We start from the raw sequence: 18,292 nt of genomic DNA on the forward strand, positions 1-18,292 counted from the left end.
AGTGATAAGGTCTCCCCTCAGCCTCCTCTTCTCCAGGCTAAACAACCCCAATTCCCTCAGCCGCTCCTCATAAGACTTGTGCTCTACACCCTTCACCAACTATGTTGCCCTTCTCTGGACACGCTCCAGCACCTCGATGTCCTTCTTGTAGTGAGGGGCCCAAAACTGAACACAGTATTTGAGGCACGGCCTCACCAGTGCCAATTACAGGGGCACTATCACCTCCCTGGTCTTGCTGGCCACACTATTCCTGATACAAGCCAGGATGCTGTTGGCCTTCTTGGCCACCTGGGCACGCTGCTGGCTCATGTTCAGGTGGCTGTCAACCAACACCCCCAGGTCCTTTTCCTCCAGGCAGCTCTCCTGCCACTCCTGCCCAAGCCTGTAGCATTGTATGGGGTTGTTGTGACCCAAGTGCAGGACCTAACACTTAGTCTTGTTGAATCTCATACCATTGGCTCTGGCCCAATGTTCCAGCCTGTCCAGGTCCCTCTGTAGGGCCTTCCTGCCCTCCAGTAGATCGACACTTCCACCCAGCTTGGTGTTATCTGCAAACTTACTGAGGGTGCACTCAATCCCCTCATCCAGATCATCAATGAAGATACTGGACAGGACCAGCCCCAACACTGAGCCCTTGGGAACACCACTCGCAACTGGCCGCCAGCTGGATTTGACTCCGTTCACCACCACTCTGGGCTCGGCCTTCCAGCCAGTTTTTTACCCAGCGAGAAGTGCACTTGTCCAAGCCGTGAGCAGCCAGCTTCTCCAGGAGAATGCTGTGGGAGACAGTGTCAAAGGCCTTACTAAAGTCCAAGTAGACAACGTCCACAGCCTTCCCCTCATCCACTAAGCGGGTCACCTTATCATAGAAGGAGACCAGGTTAGTGAGGCAGGACCTCCCTTTCATAAACCCATGCTGGCTGAGCCCGATCCCCTGGGTGTCCCGCATGTGCTGCGTAATGGCATTCAAGATGATCTGCTCCATGACCTTTCCTGGTGCTGAGGTCAGGCTGACAGGCCTGTAGTTCCCCAGATCCTCCTTCCAACCCTTCTTGTAGAGGGGCGTCACATTCGCTAGTTTCCAGTTATCTAGGATCTCCCTGGCTGACCAGGACTGCTGATAAAGGATGGAGAGTGGCTTGGCAAGCTCCTCTGCCAGTTCCCTCAGTATCCTCGGGTCAATCCTGTCCAGCCCCATAGACTTGTGAACATCCAGGTGAAGGAGCAGGTCAGTGACTGCCACCTCTTCAACAACTGGGACTTCATTCTGCATACTATCTCCATTTCCCAGTACAGGGGCCTGACAACCCCAAGGATGACCAGTCTGACTATTAAAGACTGAGGCAAAGAAAGCAGGAACAACTTGAAGAAATTCAGAGCTATTGCACGGGTCTGGGATTTGCAGACTAAAACCTAATTTAGCAGCATCTAAAAAGTTTACCAACTCTGCATTCTGTGTCAAGGCATAGTCCATTTTTAACTATGTTGTCGTCTTCTCTTTGACTTTATTGTAAAATGAGGCCTTCACGATCTGATATTTTGCTGTAGAATGGGCTGCATGTCTAAGAGTATCATTTTAGAAAATCAGAGCTTGTAAATTTTGCTTGTGCTGGAGAATTGCTATACATGGACTAAGTGGATAGCTTAGTATATGTGCAATCCACTATGTCCCATCACAGCCGTGTCCCTAATCTGCTGGTCCAGAAACAGTGTTGATCCTCCAGCTTTTTGATGCGTTACTGTAACAAAGATACTTTGTGGCAATGACTGGCTGGTGTTAGGAAAACACAATTTCTTAGCCTTGTCACAAAGAGAAAATGGGATTGGGGGCATGCAGTGGAGATGAGAAGACAGTAAGAGAAATAGTGAAGGGAAGATTCCCAGCACCATTGAGAACAAACTGTATCACGGTACTGGAATGAATAAATGCAATAACATTGCAGAGCATGGAAGTTTTAGGTAGGATAAAATACAGTTTTACAGAAGGTGATCCTGTTTAATTGTGCAATCAGGCAAAAAGAAGCTAACCGGGAGTAAGAAGAGAAGAGAACCTTTTGCCCATAAAGGATGTCTGATTTAGAAAAGAGGTTTCCTGAGTCTGACCTGTTGCCCAGAATGATGAGAACTGAAGCAGGAAAAAGCAAAGGCACACTCATTATTTAACTGGACCTTTTGCTGTCTAAACATAGAATAATTATGACCATAAAGCCACAAAAAATCCATGTGCTTCTCATATGAAAAATTAATGTGTTTCTTACCACCATATGCCTGTAAGCTCAAAATGCTTAGATGCTGGCAGTTCTGAGTAAAAGGGTGTACTTTGAGATGTAGATTTACTCTAGGAAAGCTGCTCCCCTTCAGGGTAGGAGGCACTGTTCCCTCCTGGAAACGTTTTCCTCTCTTCTGGTTAAGTATTGACAAGAGGCAACAAGACTTAACTAATTAACTTCTGGACAGCTGTGCTGAATCAAATTCTGAATAAACATGACTTCTTACAGCAGGGAACAGTTTTAAGACACTTTAACCAAGGTATGAAGATAACCACCTTAAGAGGTCTCAATGTTTCTGTGTATTCAAACCTGACAAAGAAAATATCTCCTACTTCAGTAGTACCAAAATTCTTTTGGTGGAAGGGATAAAGCAATTGCAAAATTTATTATGTGATCTTCAAGGCCAGAAAGACTTACTTCTAATATTCATTGCTATATTAGACAGCACACGAGTTGGGCAATTAACTAGAAACAAACATGTAGTCTTATTTTCCCTTTAGTTTTAGGTAGAACTGTGTTTCCTCAACTGAAATTGATGAGTGAAGTATATAGTTAAAGGCCATAGAAATTTGCACCATATGCCAAAGGAAAATGTTTATATTTGCATCCATTTTGTAGGTAAACTACCCTTGTAAATAGACTGATTGCCTGTCCCTGCTACATCCTCCAGGGATGCTGGGAAGCAGCAGGGTTTGATTAGTCCTTAACCCACATGGTTACAATCTCTTCGGGCATAATTTTTTTGGAAGATTTGACCTTGCTTGAATTTGCATCAGAGATATTCACAACAATCAAATACAGAAAGCAGGACAGAGTGTAGAAAGGGGGCACGAGGCTTTGGTACACATTCACACAGGCTTAATCCAGATCACAGAAAACTTCCAAAGTCTTGGAAAAGTTGTAGGATAGGCTTGTTCAATAAACCCTCAGCCTGGTTGAACCCTGTGAGCTCTTCTTCTAAGCTCACTCACCAAAGAGCTTTCTTTTTCCCTCAGAAAATGCTTTCTGCGTCCTCTTTCACAGAGATATAGGTGCAGTTTAGGTTGAAAGGAGCCTCTGGAGGTCCCTGATCCAACCTCTGCTGAAAGCAGCATCAGATTAGACGAGGTTGCTCAGGACCTTGCCCAGGCTCCATATCTAAGGTTGGAGATTTCACAAACCCTCTGCTGTATCTGACCACCTTCAGGGTGAATTTTTTTCCCACTAATTTCTAACTGGACTTTTCCTTACTCCAATTTGTGTCCATTGCCTTTCACCCTTTTAGTGCACACATCTGAGAAGTTGGGCTGTATCTTCTCTCTTCCCTCCAACTGAGTAGTAGAAGATAGTGATATGATCCCTCCTCCCCTTATCTTTAGCCTTCTCAGGACTGAGCACACCCAGTTGTCTCAGTCTCTTCATGTACATCCTTGAAGTCCATCAAAGTGTGCAACGTGGTATCATTCCTCAGCCTTATCTGCTGGGCTGTCAGTCTGCTGGCAAGGTTTATTATTGCTGGAACAGAGAGGAAGGCCTCCATGTGAAGGCCTCTGGAAGATCACTGCAGACACTGTTATCTCTGCGACAAATTCAGGTCTAAACAGAGTGAGCTAACAGGGCTAACTTCTCTTTTCTGCCTCCTTAAGGCCAATTTAAAGTAGGGTTTATGCAGAAGGTCGCTTCTTGAGAGTGTGGCTCCTCCAACACATGCCAGGGAAGTGGGCAGCAGGACAGCTGTCAGTTGCAAAGCAGACTGTGAGATGGCTCTTTGCCCCAGAAGTTGTACGCTTGCTGCAGGCAGTGGCTTGCCCTTGAAACTTCAGCTGAAGAGCAGCTTTATCATTTGGCCCCAGGATGCACATGCCCAATTCTGTAGTGGGATGTATCATCCCTGTGGCATGATACTCATGCAAACCTGACCAGCAAAATCTTCCCTTCCCCTTACTCCCACAGGCATGCAGAACTACCCAAGTGTACAGGCATTGCCTCAGTTTTGGAATACATGCAGATCTGAAAAGGGAGAAGGGGCTAGGAGGATATTCTATATCATTGTATAGTTTGAAAAATCAGATAGAAGAAGTATATGGCTGTAAAGGGCCAACAGCAAGAGACAGGATAGGAGAACACAATATTTCAGCTCCGTGATGCTGCTCATTCCAAATGCCTGCAGTCCTGGACCCTTACTGACCTTCATTTCACTTGCAAATTCTCCACGCCTCTTCAGATCTGGCTCCAGATGTACTCCACTAGACATCCAGATCACAGGAGCTGCAAATCAGTGGCCTCTGCAAACATTTCTGGTTTAAGATGTTTATGCTATCTTATACAACAAATCTATAGAACAGCTTGATCAAAGGGTGCAGTTTGTCTAGGTAACTTTAGTAGGGTTCACAGGTCCTTCAGCTCCACCTGCCCTCCTACTGTCCATCCCCTAACTTCAGTGTCATGGGAAAAACAGGGAAGGAGATCACAAAATAAAACATTGTACTTGTTTTCATGATGTGGCATTACCTTTCCTTCAAAACAGATTTTGATTTCATGGTACTCAACAATGGAATAAATGAGGCCACCACAAGTAAGCTCAGCAGTGCAGACAATTTCCACCACAATTGTTTCAGCTCCTGCAGATGTCTCAGAGTTCCTTAAGATGGCTTTCTTTATCTCTCTAGCTCCTCGAAACATTTCCTTCACAAGTGTAACAACAACATGCTTTCCAGCATCTTGTTTTGTTGGCTTTAAATGAAAGCAGAGACTCTGGAGCCTGAAATGAGAGGCTTTTGTGTCTCACCAGAGCAGCCTTGAGCACTACTTCTGCTCCAAGGAGCATGGAATGCTGTGATGAGCAAATCAGCCATGCCATGGATGGAGCATTGGCAGAGTCTGACTGCAAGTGAAAAGTATCTGAGTGCAATGCAAGTGAGAAACTGATGATTTTTCAGTACCTGAATTTCTCCAAACAAATTTCTTTCGGTGGATAGGAGTGTAGAATAAGGCGCAAAGGCCTTGATGGTTATCAGGGAGAGAGAGGACGTAATTTTCATGGAAACAGAGTTTAAATGCAGTTGTCCCAGCCCCTCAGCATCTACTTTCCCATTTCACACCATCAGCTCCAGAAGACAGCAGCTAAATTCAGGCATCTGCTCACTCTCACACCTTACATGCCCATGTCTAGGTCTCCTAGATCATCCAGAAACAAATGTAAAAGAATCTAAATGCTTACGGGGAAGTCACTAAAGTGTATCAGAGGAAGCATGCTGGAAATCCTGCTCCTCTCCAGAGTTTAGCCACATATCTCAGGTCTGCCAGCAAGGCCCCTTCAGCCACTTCCATTTGCATAAGCTGGAAACCTCTCTTCTAGCATGTTTAGGACCTAATGAACCTCATTAGGTTCTTCTAAGACACACGCAAAAGGAGATGTTGCTGCTTCCCCCCCTTTCCCTTGTACACCGGGAGCCAGTGGGCAATGTGCTCAGCAGGAATTGGGGGAGCACACATGCCTTCTCCTGTGCAGAAAAAGCAGAACCTCTTCTCTGCCAGGAGAGAGCCTTGACCGAAGAAGCTCGTAGGCAGTTTCACGGGAGGACAGCTGACACTTTCTTGTTGAAACTTGGCCACACAGCACTCCAAACCAGAGTTAGGCAACCATGTGGCCCCTTGTGCCAGCAACGCCTGTGACATTTTCCTCCAAGTAATTAATGGGTGAAGTAATGAACTCATGCCACACAGCCGAGGGTATGCTTCCTCATGGGGAGGCAAGACCCATGTCCCAAGAAAAATCTCGGACAGGGAAGGAGGGATGAGCACACATTTCTGTTACCTTGAGAGCAAAGCTTTATGCTGCTCTATGCTGGCAGCAGGTGCACCGCTGCCTCTGCACCATCTTCTGAGAGCAAAGGCCACATGCTGCTCAGGTGGTGCCAGCAGCTCCTGTCCACTCTGTCAGCCTCCGCTGGCCATGCACATCTGTTATTTATGCTCTGCCACAACCTTGTGCTGTGCTCTGAGAATGCATAGGTGCTGACCACTGCTTGGACAAGTTTGCCATGCAAATTAATTATGTAGTGAAGGAAAAGGCTCTCTCAGAGGGAGCACAGGGTGATGTTTTGGTTACTAGTGATTTCATCGCTCTGCATTTAGAAGCAGTGGGCAAGAACTGCCCCCACTTCCAAAGGGTAGCTGGGGTGCCTGTTAGCTGATGCGCCTTGTTTCTGTATCTGCTATGAATACATCCAGGAAAGCCCAAGCTATGGAAGATATCAGCCACAACACTTAATGCTGCAGAGCAGGAAAGGTGTGTAGCTTGAGTTGCAGTCAGCCTTGGCAGGACAACCAAGTGGAAGAAGCAAGAGACATAGCTTTCTGTGTCTGGCTGCCCAATGTAACAGAGCTTGGGAGTAAGGCCCAACACAGGGAACATCACAGAAGAGCCAGTTTAAAGTAGATGTATTTAAGCAAATAACAATTATCCAAATTGTTAAAGAACTCATTGCTCTCAATAAAAGCAGAGAATGGCCTTTGCTAACACAGAGCCTTTCTTAATCTCCTCAGGATTTTCCTGAAGACCTTATCAAATGCTTATTGCACATGCAACATTTGCACCTCCTTTTTCTCTCCTCAGTCTGATTGGGACCTCAGCGTGAGCTGCCTCTGGTGGGCATTGCAGGAGGCTTCACAGCTTTGAGAACTGAACTAGGTGTCGGCCAATCTCTGAGACGCTGGCACAGCCTGAAATAAATAGAGAAATTAAACATGTTGGTGAGAGAGAAAGGTCTGTGGATGAAACTTGGAAGGCCCCCTCTCTGGATCACGGTCTAGTCTTGTATGAGCCATGTGGGGATAGGTTGGCACCTCAGCAGCTCACTCGCAGGAGCCCTACTCCTCAATGGCATTCTTAGCCTTGAGGTTAGGCACTGGGCTTCATGCACAAGAAGAGTTAGAAACATGAAAAAAAAAGGATCCTTATAACAAGCTGAGCAGGGAACCATGTGATCCAGCCAGAAGTGAAAGGTAGATAGAAAAGACAGCAGGGATTGCTGTGTCATGTGACTGGAGGTGTGGAGATTTCCCTTGCCATTTCATTTGGTCAAATTTGGGTGGAATGTCACAGCCCTGCCGAAAAGGTCACAACCTGCTACTCCTGCCAAGTTCAGTGTCCTTTTGCATGTAAAGAAGTGTGAGAGTCACCTGGAAAAAAAAACTTGTAGGAATCTTTACTAATTGAAAAAGTAACCCCAAACCCCAGCCTACTAAGAAATGCCCAACAGGCTTTCAGTTTCAGTCTCCCAGTCAGCATTGCTTACCACTTGAGTTCATGGTTGCTAGAGCATTAAAATCGTTAAAACATGATTTGAAGTGGGATAAGACCCTTTGCTGGCGTCTAAATAAATACTTCCGCACTGGATCTGCATGTCATACTTGTTCATGCGTGAAACTAGAGTTTGCACTGGGTTGTGCAAATCTGCTATTCAGTGAGGGGGAGTCAAACATGGCAACTACAGGTAGGAGCAGAAGTGAGAAACACAGAATAAGGAACAACAGTAAAAGCTTGGAGAGACACAGAGGCACGTGGGAGGCAGAGATTTGAACCTGCACCACCAGACTGTGTTCTCTAATACATGGAGAAAAATTCTGCAATCATTTTTTCCAAACTTTCCATGCAGCAAAAAAAAATTGTTTGCATTTTACGCTAGTAAACATTAAATTAAATACTGAAAAACATACGCTGCAATTCCCAGCAAAACAGAAATTCCAAGTTTTGCTCAGATCTACTTAGGAGTTTTGCAGCTCTAATTGAGTCAGAAAGCTGCTTTAACTTATTTGCAAGCTTCATTGCTATGGCACCTGAAAAGTCAAGTGGTTTCACAGGAAGCAAAGAATCACCTTAAATACAGCAACTGGAGCCAGCACAGCTTACATGGATTCCCTTTTTGTGACGTATCCAGCAGACTTCCGATTTTTGATGGCTTGCATGCAGAAAACTCTGTATCACCAATTACAAACAACCTGCAAAACGCTTACCAGCTAAGGCCATCGCCAAACGAAACTCATCCTGCAAAATTCTCAAAACGTCTTGAAGACCTTCTTCTCCCTGCTCCAACAAAGAAAGTAGTCAGGGTAGAAGGAGCACTGGCACAGAGTAATGCTGCAGGATGCTTGCACTGTGAGAGCTGGGACAGTCCCTTAAGGCCATGCCAGTTCCAGTCTCTCATACTGATGAATGACTAAAATGATATGATGGATGTGCTCAGTTCATCACAGATTAATTTAGATGCTTTTCCTTTTGTGATACATCTGAACAGGGAAAGAAAACAAAGCTGTTTTTCACTTCTGACATTTTCTAGCTGGTTTTTTTCTTAGCTTTCAGTAAACCTCCACCAATGGGTTTGTTTTAAAATGTCAGGCCTTACAACACTGACAGTATTTTATGAAGTAACGAGAGTTTTATATATGGTACAGCTTTAAAAGCTTTAGTTTACTCAAATACCAGACTGAATCTTTAAAAATAGTACACTGTTTGCTTTCCTCCAAGCAAGTGACACCAAGAAGCTCAAAATCCAATAAAATGTACATATGATTTTGATCTTACTGTAAAATATTGGAGGATTGTTTTTCTTTTTTCTCTTAAATTCTATTTTTAGTTCTTGCAATAAAGAATGCTTTGGGTGCAGACAATGTCAGCGCTTGTTCATGTCCTTCCTCTCTTGTATGCTAGGGTAATGGCACTGACATACATCTTTAGGAATACTCTATGGAATATAATACCAAAGCACAGTTGAACTCAAAAAATCCCATCTCTTGTCTGTTTGCATTGTGGAAAAAATGCATGCAGGCAGCTCACAGCAACACCCTTTTCATGTTAGACCCTTCTTTTCTGTTTACTGGCAACAGAAACAGTGCTGCCAACTCTTCCAGGGTTCCTAGAAGATTCAGGTGATTTCCTGCTTAACGCCTAACTACTGGAATCCATAGCAATCACACCACTGGACAGGAATCTCATTTAAAAGATAGGAAATGTTTCTAGGCTATAAAAATAAATAGTTTTTATTCTAGAGAAAAGCTTGAAAGCTCCAATCCAGAGGCTAAAACGCAAAACTTTAGACAAGCAAACAACTGGGATAATTACTTTTTAATTTTAATTATATTACATTAACCTTCTGCATCAGAGGCCTAATTCATTACTCTGGATCATAGAAATATGCTAGCAATTAAGAAGCAGCAAAGCCGGAACTGAGGTAGCAGTGGCACGCTCAGGCGCCTGTGGGACATGATTGTTCTCAGTCTTGTCCAAAATGCTTCAGACATCAGTGGGGTGGAGTTCTATATGCATTTCTGAAAAATTCATTAGATTGCTATGAAACTTCTGTATCAAAACCATATATTGTTTCCAAGTAAGCTGGCAGCAAATAAAATTGCCAGACTCACCTTTGTGGCAAATAAGCCTGCCTCCAATTTTCAAAAGCACTGATGGTCCTGACTCCTACAGTATTTTAGCACCAAACCATAATACCAAAAAATCAGGTCCCACAAAAGTGTTACCAGCTTCAAAATCGTATTTAAAATCATAAAATTCAGTAGTATTTTTAAAATCACATAAAATGTCTGGTTTTGATTTAATTTGGGGTGTTTCCACTTAAAATTCAGCAAAAGAAAAAAATGGGTAGGATTCTTCACTGGTGAAAACCGTCTCTCTGACTTTTAAATAACAACAACAGAGTGTTGGGAATATGAGAAGTAGACATATAATGCAGAGCTCTTTACTCACCTTGTAAGCCAGTCCCCATAAAGCTGGTCTTCCAATAAAGACACATTTTGCTCCCAGTGCCAGTGCTTTTAACACGTCACTTCCTTTTCGTATTCCACCATCTAAATAAACTTCGACTCTGCCTTGTACTGCCTCTACAACCTCAACCAGAGCATCAACCTGCAAAGAAGCATCCATTCTCACCTTGAGCTCAGCTTTTGATTCCAAGAGACAGAGGAGACATTCCAAAGAGATAAGCAGGTATGCAGTACTGTAATAACATACCTTCTCAAAATGTGGCAATGCATCACAAAAGCATCAGGGGAGGTTTAGACTGGATATTAGGAAGAATTTATTTACTGAGACAGTGGTCAGACATTGGAACAGGCTGCCCAGAGAGGTGGTAGAGTCACCGTACCTGGAGGTATTTAAAAGACATGTAGACTGGCACTTCAGGGCACAGTTTAGGAGACATGGCAGTGTTGGGTTGACAGTTGGACTTGATAAGCCTAGAGGTCTTTTCCAACCTTAATGTTTCTATTGTTCTATGAAAATAGCTCGGCACCAAAGGCTGTAGAATAGAGTGCAGGTCCCTGTTCTGTTTGCCAGATAGTTAATTCCATTTTCCAGTGTTTTGCTAATACAATATTCTTTGCTAGCACTTCTGATAAGTAAAAAAGTAACATATTCACTTGCTTTCTGAAAGATTTTAAAAATAAATTTCAATGGAAATAGCTGTCATTAATATCTTACTTTTATTTGAGATAATGATGAATGATACAAATGTTTGCAAAAAGGGCTGATGTCAAACTTCTCCCTGCTACTGTCCAAATTGCCTAAACTTACATTTCGACCTAATCCTGGTGAACACCTGTCAAAAGCCTCCTCAAACCTCATAAAGCAACTATGCAGGATTTAATTTGCTATGTAGTACAGTCAACATATGATTTCATAGAATCACAGAATCACAGAATGTCTTGAGTTGGAAGGGACCCACAAGGATCATCAAGTCCAACTCCTGTCCCTGCACAGGACAACCCCCAGATTCACCCATGTGTCTGAGGGTGTCCAAGTGCTTCTTGAATACAGTCAGGCTTGGCGCCGTGACTATGTCCTTGAGGAGCCTGTTCCAGTGCTCCATCACCCCCTGGTAGAAGAATCTTTTCCTAATATCCAACCTAAACCTCCCCTGACACATCTTCCTGCCATTCCCTTAGGCCTTATCATTGGTCATCAGAAAGGAGTGATCAGCACCTGCCCCTCCTCCTCCCCTTGTGAGGAAGCTGTAGACCGTGATGAGGTCTGCCCTCAGTCTCCTCTTCTCTAGGCTGAACAAACCAAGTGACTTTAGCTGCTCCTAGTACAGTTTCTCCTCTAAACCCTTCACCAACTTCATGGCCCTCCTCTGGACACTCTCTAGTAGCTTTATATCCTTAACGTACTGTGGTGCCCAAAACTGCACACAGTACCTGAGGTGAGGCTGCACCAGTGCAGAGCAGAGTGGGACAATCCCCTCCCTCAACCGGCTTCGGTGCAGTGCTTGATGCACCCCAGGACACGGCTAGCCCTCTTGGCTGCCAGGGCACACTGTTGGCTCATGTTCAGCTCACTGTTGACCAGGACCCCTAGGACCCTCTCCGCAGAGCCGCTCTCCAGCCTCTCATTCCCCAGTTTCCTCCAGGCTAAGTCTCCTGATTCTCTAAGGTCTTTTCTGTAGAGCACAGTGCAGTGCCAGGGCAGTATCACACAGAGATGCTGGCTCTGATCCCAAAGGCAGTATAATCAGTATCAGGACACTGCACTAGACCTAATTAACCCTGTTTCGCAGGAAACCCAAAGGTCTCTTTTCTGCAGTCTCCTATACTCTTTTGCCTTTTCATCTTTTTTAAGTAGAGCAGCTACTAAGTAGATTTTTCCAATTAGTCATATTTTTTTTCAGAATTTCAGATGGAAAACTTTCAGGATGAAATTTTCCAGGAGCTCACCAAGAGCAAGGACCATAGCTTCTGCTGCCAGGTTTGGTATCAGAGGAGTATCAGGGCTGAACTGGGTATCAACTGGTTTGTCTGTGTATGTAAAGAAACTTCTAAGGCAGAAGAGCAGTTTAATAGGGATGCCATTTCCATTATTATGTCTTTAGCATTTAGATTTCTTTTTAATCATTATTGTCAGCCTTGACACAGAATAGAATTCCCTGGTGCCTGTTTTTATTTTACAGAGGAAAACAGAGAAAAGAAAGTCTGTAAGATACTATGCAAGACAGAACTGTAAAAGAAGAACAATTGGAAAAATTGACAGAAGCCAAATTAAAACAGTGAAATACATATGCGCCCAAACAACACGCAATTTCTTTGTACAGATTAAAAAGTGGGGGAATTTTTCTCCAGATAAGTTATCCTTTTTCTGGCTCATAAATTCCCATTTAGACTTGAGTCTGTAAATACGCAAGCAGACCTCTCGCTAAATCCAGCTGCATTGTTTGCGCATGTTTTGGCAGATGTGAACAATGAGAATACATCATGCTCTCATTTGTACATTTTTGGTTCCACAGCTTCGTTTTATTTTTGCTGCAGTGCGCAAAGAGTACGTGTGCACTGCACCAGCTAATGGAGACATAGGCAGAAACCTTTTACCAACTTAGGCCAGTAGTTTATCTGCAGTTATGTGTGTTCAGTGCTGCTTACAGAACCCTCCCAAGAAAGTGAGAAAACACTTCAGTGGGTAGCCCATGCCAAGGCATGCATCATATCAGTTTAAAGCTAAAGTACCTCTGCACACATCCACAGTCATGCAACGAACACACAAGTCCACCAGAAGCCTATATACAAAGACGAGCATAGAGATACCAGGGTTAGCGCAAATGTGCATACAACAAATGCAAACGGACAACCGTTTTCTCACTTACAGTGGCAGGTCCTCCATCCAGTTGCCTTCCACCATGATTAGACACAACAATTCCCTGAACTCCATGTCTCACTGCCAGCTCTGCATCTTCTTTTGTCAAGATGCCTTTGATGATGATGGGCAGGTGGGTCAGGCTCCGCAGCCAGTAGATATCATTCCAGGTGACCGAAGGATCCATGCTGTTGGGTGGCAGTCCATACTCAGAATGGTCATCTCCCTACAGCCATAGGACAGAAGGAAACCTCATCTGAGCTGTAACAATAGAGAGGCCAATTGATGTCTTTCCCTGCCCTAGAAAAGATTAATTACACTTGCTAACAGACATGTTCATCAGCTCTGGAAAGCTCTTTGGAGGACAACAATTACAGTGGGGATGGAGATCAGTGTCTCTATGGCAGCTGGACTGGGGTTTTGAAGCCAGAACCCAGGCTGGCAGGAGGTCAAGCCAGGACGCTGCAGAACCAGAAGGGGAGAAGATACGCCCTGGGTACAGCAGATGCCAAAGCAGCAGTTACCCGGTGGTTTTTGTCTCATGTGGTACATGCCAGTGCAGTGAATGAAAGGATGGGCTAATTTTACAAACCTCAAAGGCTCCTTCCAAGTTCTTCAGTTTCATGTGGGGTGGAAGGCAGAAACCATTGCGGATATCATCACGTCTTTTGCCCGTGTAGGGCAGATCTGCGGTGAGGACGAGGGCCTGGAAACCCAAGGCCTCCGCCCGTTGGACCAGCTGCTGGGAAACTGCCCTGTTGCGGTGAATGTAGAGCTGGAACCACTGGAGGCCGCCGGGGGCGGCCGCAGAGATCTCCTCCAGAGTGCAGGTGGAGTATGTGCTGGCAATGTAACAGGTGTTCATCGCTTTGGCCGCTTCAGGAGGTATTGGAAAATAATCAGAACCGAGGTCATTTGAACAGTCCTGTCAGTCATGAGGTACAGAAATTTTTTATATACAGTTTACAGAGAGGACTGAACTCCTGTTTTACTTATATCCTACCAAACATGGCACTCTACCAATTGGCAAATATGCCCCCACGGTTAAAAATGGCTATATTTACCATGCACTGCTGTAGGATCTTGGTTAAGAAAGCAAGAAAGGGAAAGGCAATTTACTAGGTGATGCTTTCATTTTGCAACTATTTTTTAAAAAAGCATGAACTTTATGACTCTGTCCTCGCAGGAATGCACTGGCAAATGCACTTGGTGTACACAGAAATACACACAGGAAAAAAGATATTTCCAGGGGTCAGGTCTCCAAACCCACTACAGGATTCGGGAAGAGAGGTTATGCTTTTCTCCAGGGGAGACACTGTTCTTATCAGTAACAAAATTTACAGGCTGAGTCCTATCCACTACCTTTATGTCCTATCTAGAGTCCACAGCCACTGAGGACCTGCGTGGTCCTTGGTGTACACCAGAAATGTGTCCACAGTTCCACAGTCTCTGTCTTAATTTTGTAGCAGCCTCCATAGGCTGGTAGCTGGAGAAGTAGAGCAATGTCTATATGGCTTCCCACACACTTTGTGTCTCCAGATTCAAGTGGGTCATCCACAAAAAGGGGTGTCAGGAAGTGGGAAAGGATTTTGCCCTCCAAGCCTGAAGATTTTGCTCAGTTGCACTTCAAGTCATCCTAACAGCTTCTTAAGGCTTTTCCATAAATCCCTTTTTGCTACACAGCAACAAAGCAGAAGAGTACCTCTGGCTGTGCTTTTCTCTCCATCAGGCCATGCTAGCTGGTGGAAGCCAGTAGGGGCGATTCCTACAGGAAAGCTGATTTCAGACTCTAGGACCTTAGTCCTAATGTCCATTGTAGATACATCCCGCAGCATACGGGGCCGGAAACGAATTCTGTAAGGCAATAAAACCCCTTCAGGATGGTAGCTGTCCAGTGGCTTTTCTGAAGTTTCAGGGAAATCAGGTTTTCATTTACCTATTGCAATGCAGGAATCTGAACCAATAAAGAAAATACCATATAACAAAAGCTCTTTGTCCTTTCTGTTCACTTTTAGAGGTCAATTCAGCCAGTAGTTCAGCCACCTGCACTTTTCATTAATTCTGTACTACTGCTCACTGGCCACAGTATACCATTTCTGCATTTCCCACTTTAGCTCACCAGCTCTCATTCTCCCACTGCCCATCCCACAGATTCCTTCTACTTGCAGCCCAGTGCCAGGTCTCTGCCTTCCACTCCACCATTCACTGTACATTGTGCCTGCCCTCACTGTCTGCAGCATGTTCCCCAAATCCCATACTACCTACACATAGGCTTCCTACTGTTCATCAAATGCTCCCCATTGCATCTCATTCTATTATAGCCACTCATCCCCTTTCATGTCATGTCATACCATACCATTTGCCTGGACCCTCAGCATCCCTTATGCCTCATACAATCTATGTCATATTCAGACTAGCATCAGAGCATACAGTGTATGTAATTTAGGTAAGTGCCTTTTGCTTGGGGACCACCTTGAAAGGGCAAGGTGTAAGGAATCTTGACTTGTGAAGTCCAAACACTTGCACAAACCTTAGTTTAAAGCCTTCCAGTACAACACCCCTCATTTCCACCTCACGTTACCTTTTATATGCCAGGACATTTTCATCTCGGGTGCTACAGTCATCTGCTCCAGCTGCAAAAAAATCCCAAGCAATCTTGGGTAAATACTTTTTAGCATAAGCTTCGAAGTCTGAAAGACACACCATAGCCATTGCTGAGAGAGGATCTGGGAACCTTGAAGAAAATAACAACATGGAGCTGAAATTAGATCCCTGAACTGTCATTCTCTCCTCCAGGGACAATAATGTCACTTAATGCAAACCTTGGACCCATCTGTCTGATAGAAGAGCTGCTGAGAGGTTGTCTCAGACTATCTTGCCATTCATCCTCTCCCCTAGTATAAGGAAAACTTGCAGATACAGCCATAAAAGTAGGAAGAAGCTTGCATCTCTGTGCCTCTCTTTCTTCTGTCTTAATGAACAGAAACCCAAAGAGGACATTTTCGGTCCTCTGCTATTTTAAGACACAGCAGTCGTGTAATTCTGTCATAAATTCCATCTTAAAACTAGCTGGGTTATTTGTTCCACTAATTCTCCTCAAAGTTTGGCCCAAAACATCATTTGCTGGATTGCCCCTTAGGATGGCTCCCTGACTGAACAATTAGTTATGGAGTGCAGTGATTAAATGCAAGCTCATAAAATCTGGAAGCAAGTAAATACGGAGGCTACATCTAACCTGCTCCAGCATGAACACATTGTAAAACTATGTCCAAACTCTGAGTGCAAGTCACTGTCAAGACCAGGGCTGTGGAAAAACAATTTTCTACAGCTCTTCATTTCTCTTTTGTAACAAATATCTTCTGCATGTTTGCATTACATACTGCAGCACTGATACATGCTAAAAAAGGAACATACAAAATTTGGACAAACTATGAGAAAATACTGGCAAAAACCAAATCCCACAACATGAAAAATGGTTCGAAGAACTACCCTCCATCTTTCAGGGAATGGAAGTGGCATTGTGTGACCCAGATGTCTAATCAAACCAACATAAATGCTGCCTAGCAAATGCCTGCACTTACATGTTTTTCAACCAGCCAGGACTAAAAGCTATGCAAATTAATGTTTTAGCAAACCATGCCCGTGTGCGAGGAAACGTGTACAAAACACAGACAAAACCAATTTGCTATATCGTTTGTTGCAATTACTTCCACAGCTCTGATTAAAATAGGCATTTTGCAAGGCATATAAAAACATAAAGTTTTAAAACAGCTGTGGTTTGGGTCTAATTTTTCTAAAAATGTGCAGGAAGAAGTAAATATCATAGTTTTCAGGATTATCCTCCCACTGCAGATTAGCAGGGGCTGCAAGCTTCACCAAAACCAGTCCCATGTGTCCAATGTTGTACGATTCTGGCACAGATAAGCACATAGGTTACATACACAGATGCACACTGTCAAGCAGCAGACATGGCTATGTCTCACTGACTGACATGCCTGTGCAGACACTTGAAAATTAGTACTTATAATTCTCTGTTAGCAAAGAGATAAAGATGAGGGGCTGATTGGAAGATGAAGAAGTGTGTCTGATTTCTTCAGTATTTTTTTGCGTCCTCTGACAGGCATTAGGTAGCAGGTGGTAAAAGTATCCCAAGCCCTCTCTGTATGCCTTCAAGACATCAAGCACTGCTGATAGCACAACTCATCTTGTCATATGTCATACATCATGATATATCGTAACCCACATATCACAACTTCTGCTTTTGCAACCATTAGAAAGGTTAAAGCTGGCAAGCACAAAAAGATAAACCAAGTCCTCTCATGGAAGAATAACGGAGAATTTTAACCCAGGCACAGTCCTCACTGTCTCCAAATTCAGACCTCCGTTCAGACTTACTTTGGGTTTCAGGAAGAGCTGCAGGACGTGAGATCCTCTCCTTCAAGTTTGCCCACAAAGAGGATGTAGAAGAGGTGTTTTCAGTGAGTAGCTGCTGTTTTTTCTGGAGTCAATAAGCAACCACCAGAGATTAAAGCTCAATCCTGCAGTAAACTTTGTACTGTTTGTATAACACTAACTTTGCTTTGCTATCAGATTATTAAAAGCTCCTTTCAAAAACATACATCACCTTGTCAGCAACGCCATTGCTTGGGACACAGCACTGGAGCTGTGCTTTTCAGCAGTGGCTGAAGGGAAGCAAAAGTATTTCAGGGGTTTTGACTGAATTCCTAAACTGTTGGTAACTTGCTGCTGAATGTGCTACAAACCCCACCAAAATGGTGAGCCATAGAGAGTATGAGTTGTTACAGCCCACAGCTACAGAGCCTTGAATCTTTACCACCACGTGTGGAAGAGACACTTTTCACTTCCTACAGTATATGAACAAGTCAATTACCCTTTGCTTTCTGCCATTTTTAAAGGGCTATGAGTGCTGTTGTGATCTGGTTGCTCTCCCACTGGGCTTGCAGATAACCCTCCTTTGGCTCCCCACCCAGCCATCTCCCATGAGGACCATGGGTCCTCTCCCTTTCCTGCGCTTGGAGCTGGTGAGACTTCGCTGTGCTTCCTCCATCTCCCCTGCTAAGCATTACAAACTGGGACTGAGGTGCCAACAGATTTATGATGTTGACTTAAATTTGCAAGATATGAAAAGTAAACACTGTACAGTTTTATTTGTCTTTTGATTTTTTAAGACTTTAGGGTTCATGTTTTCAATTTTTCCATGCAAGCATGAGCACTTGAAACTTCGATTTTTTTAGTAACTGAAAATTGAGATATTTTTCTCATAAACATGTGATACCAGGTGCAAAGGGTGAGGCAGAAACTTGTGAAAACATTTCCAAAGTTCTACCAGTATTGTTGCCCTCCCAGCCCAAGCAGCCCAGCTGGGGCAGTGAGTGAGCCAAAGAAC

The 18,292-nt window shown here is 44.1% G+C and overlaps 1 protein-coding gene across 1 annotated transcript; it reads right to left on the reverse strand.

Annotated features, from left to right (window-relative positions):
* Positions 1–6,675: 6,675 nt before the first annotated feature.
* HAO2 (hydroxyacid oxidase 2) lies at positions 6,676–17,391 on the reverse strand. Its single transcript, XM_009514056.2, has 8 exons — positions 17,281–17,391; positions 15,467–15,619; positions 14,588–14,739; positions 13,478–13,761; positions 12,896–13,111; positions 10,012–10,170; positions 8,268–8,337; positions 6,676–6,974 (listed from the first exon to the last, which is right to left on the reverse strand). Exons 2-8 carry the CDS (start codon positions 15,595–15,597, stop codon positions 6,919–6,921), a joined length of 1,068 nt encoding a protein of 355 aa, XP_009512351.1. The 5' UTR covers positions 15,598–15,619; positions 17,281–17,391; the 3' UTR covers positions 6,676–6,918.
* Between the last annotated feature and the right edge of the window lie 901 nt (positions 17,392–18,292).

This window comes from Phalacrocorax carbo, chromosome 1 (assembly GCF_963921805.1).
Source record: "Phalacrocorax carbo chromosome 1, bPhaCar2.1, whole genome shotgun sequence".
In the NCBI taxonomy this organism is placed as follows: Eukaryota; Metazoa; Chordata; class Aves; order Suliformes; family Phalacrocoracidae; genus Phalacrocorax; species Phalacrocorax carbo.

What these genes read in the sequence shown, in the direction of transcription:
- HAO2 (XM_009514056.2), bottom strand. Translation starts at nt 15,597, where the DNA reads ATGGCTATGGTGTGTCTTTCAGACTTCGAAGCTTATGCTAAAAAGTAT. An exon ending in AATGTCCTGGCATATAAAAG is followed by an intron (nt 14,740 to 15,466) that starts GTAACGTGAGGT and finishes ATTGCCTTACAG; the next exon opens with AATTCGTTTCCGGCCCCGTA. An exon ending in TGGATGGAGGACCTGCCACT is followed by an intron (nt 10,171 to 12,895) that starts GTAAGTGAGAAA and finishes GCTTCTTTGCAG; the next exon opens with GTTGATGCTCTGGTTGAGGT.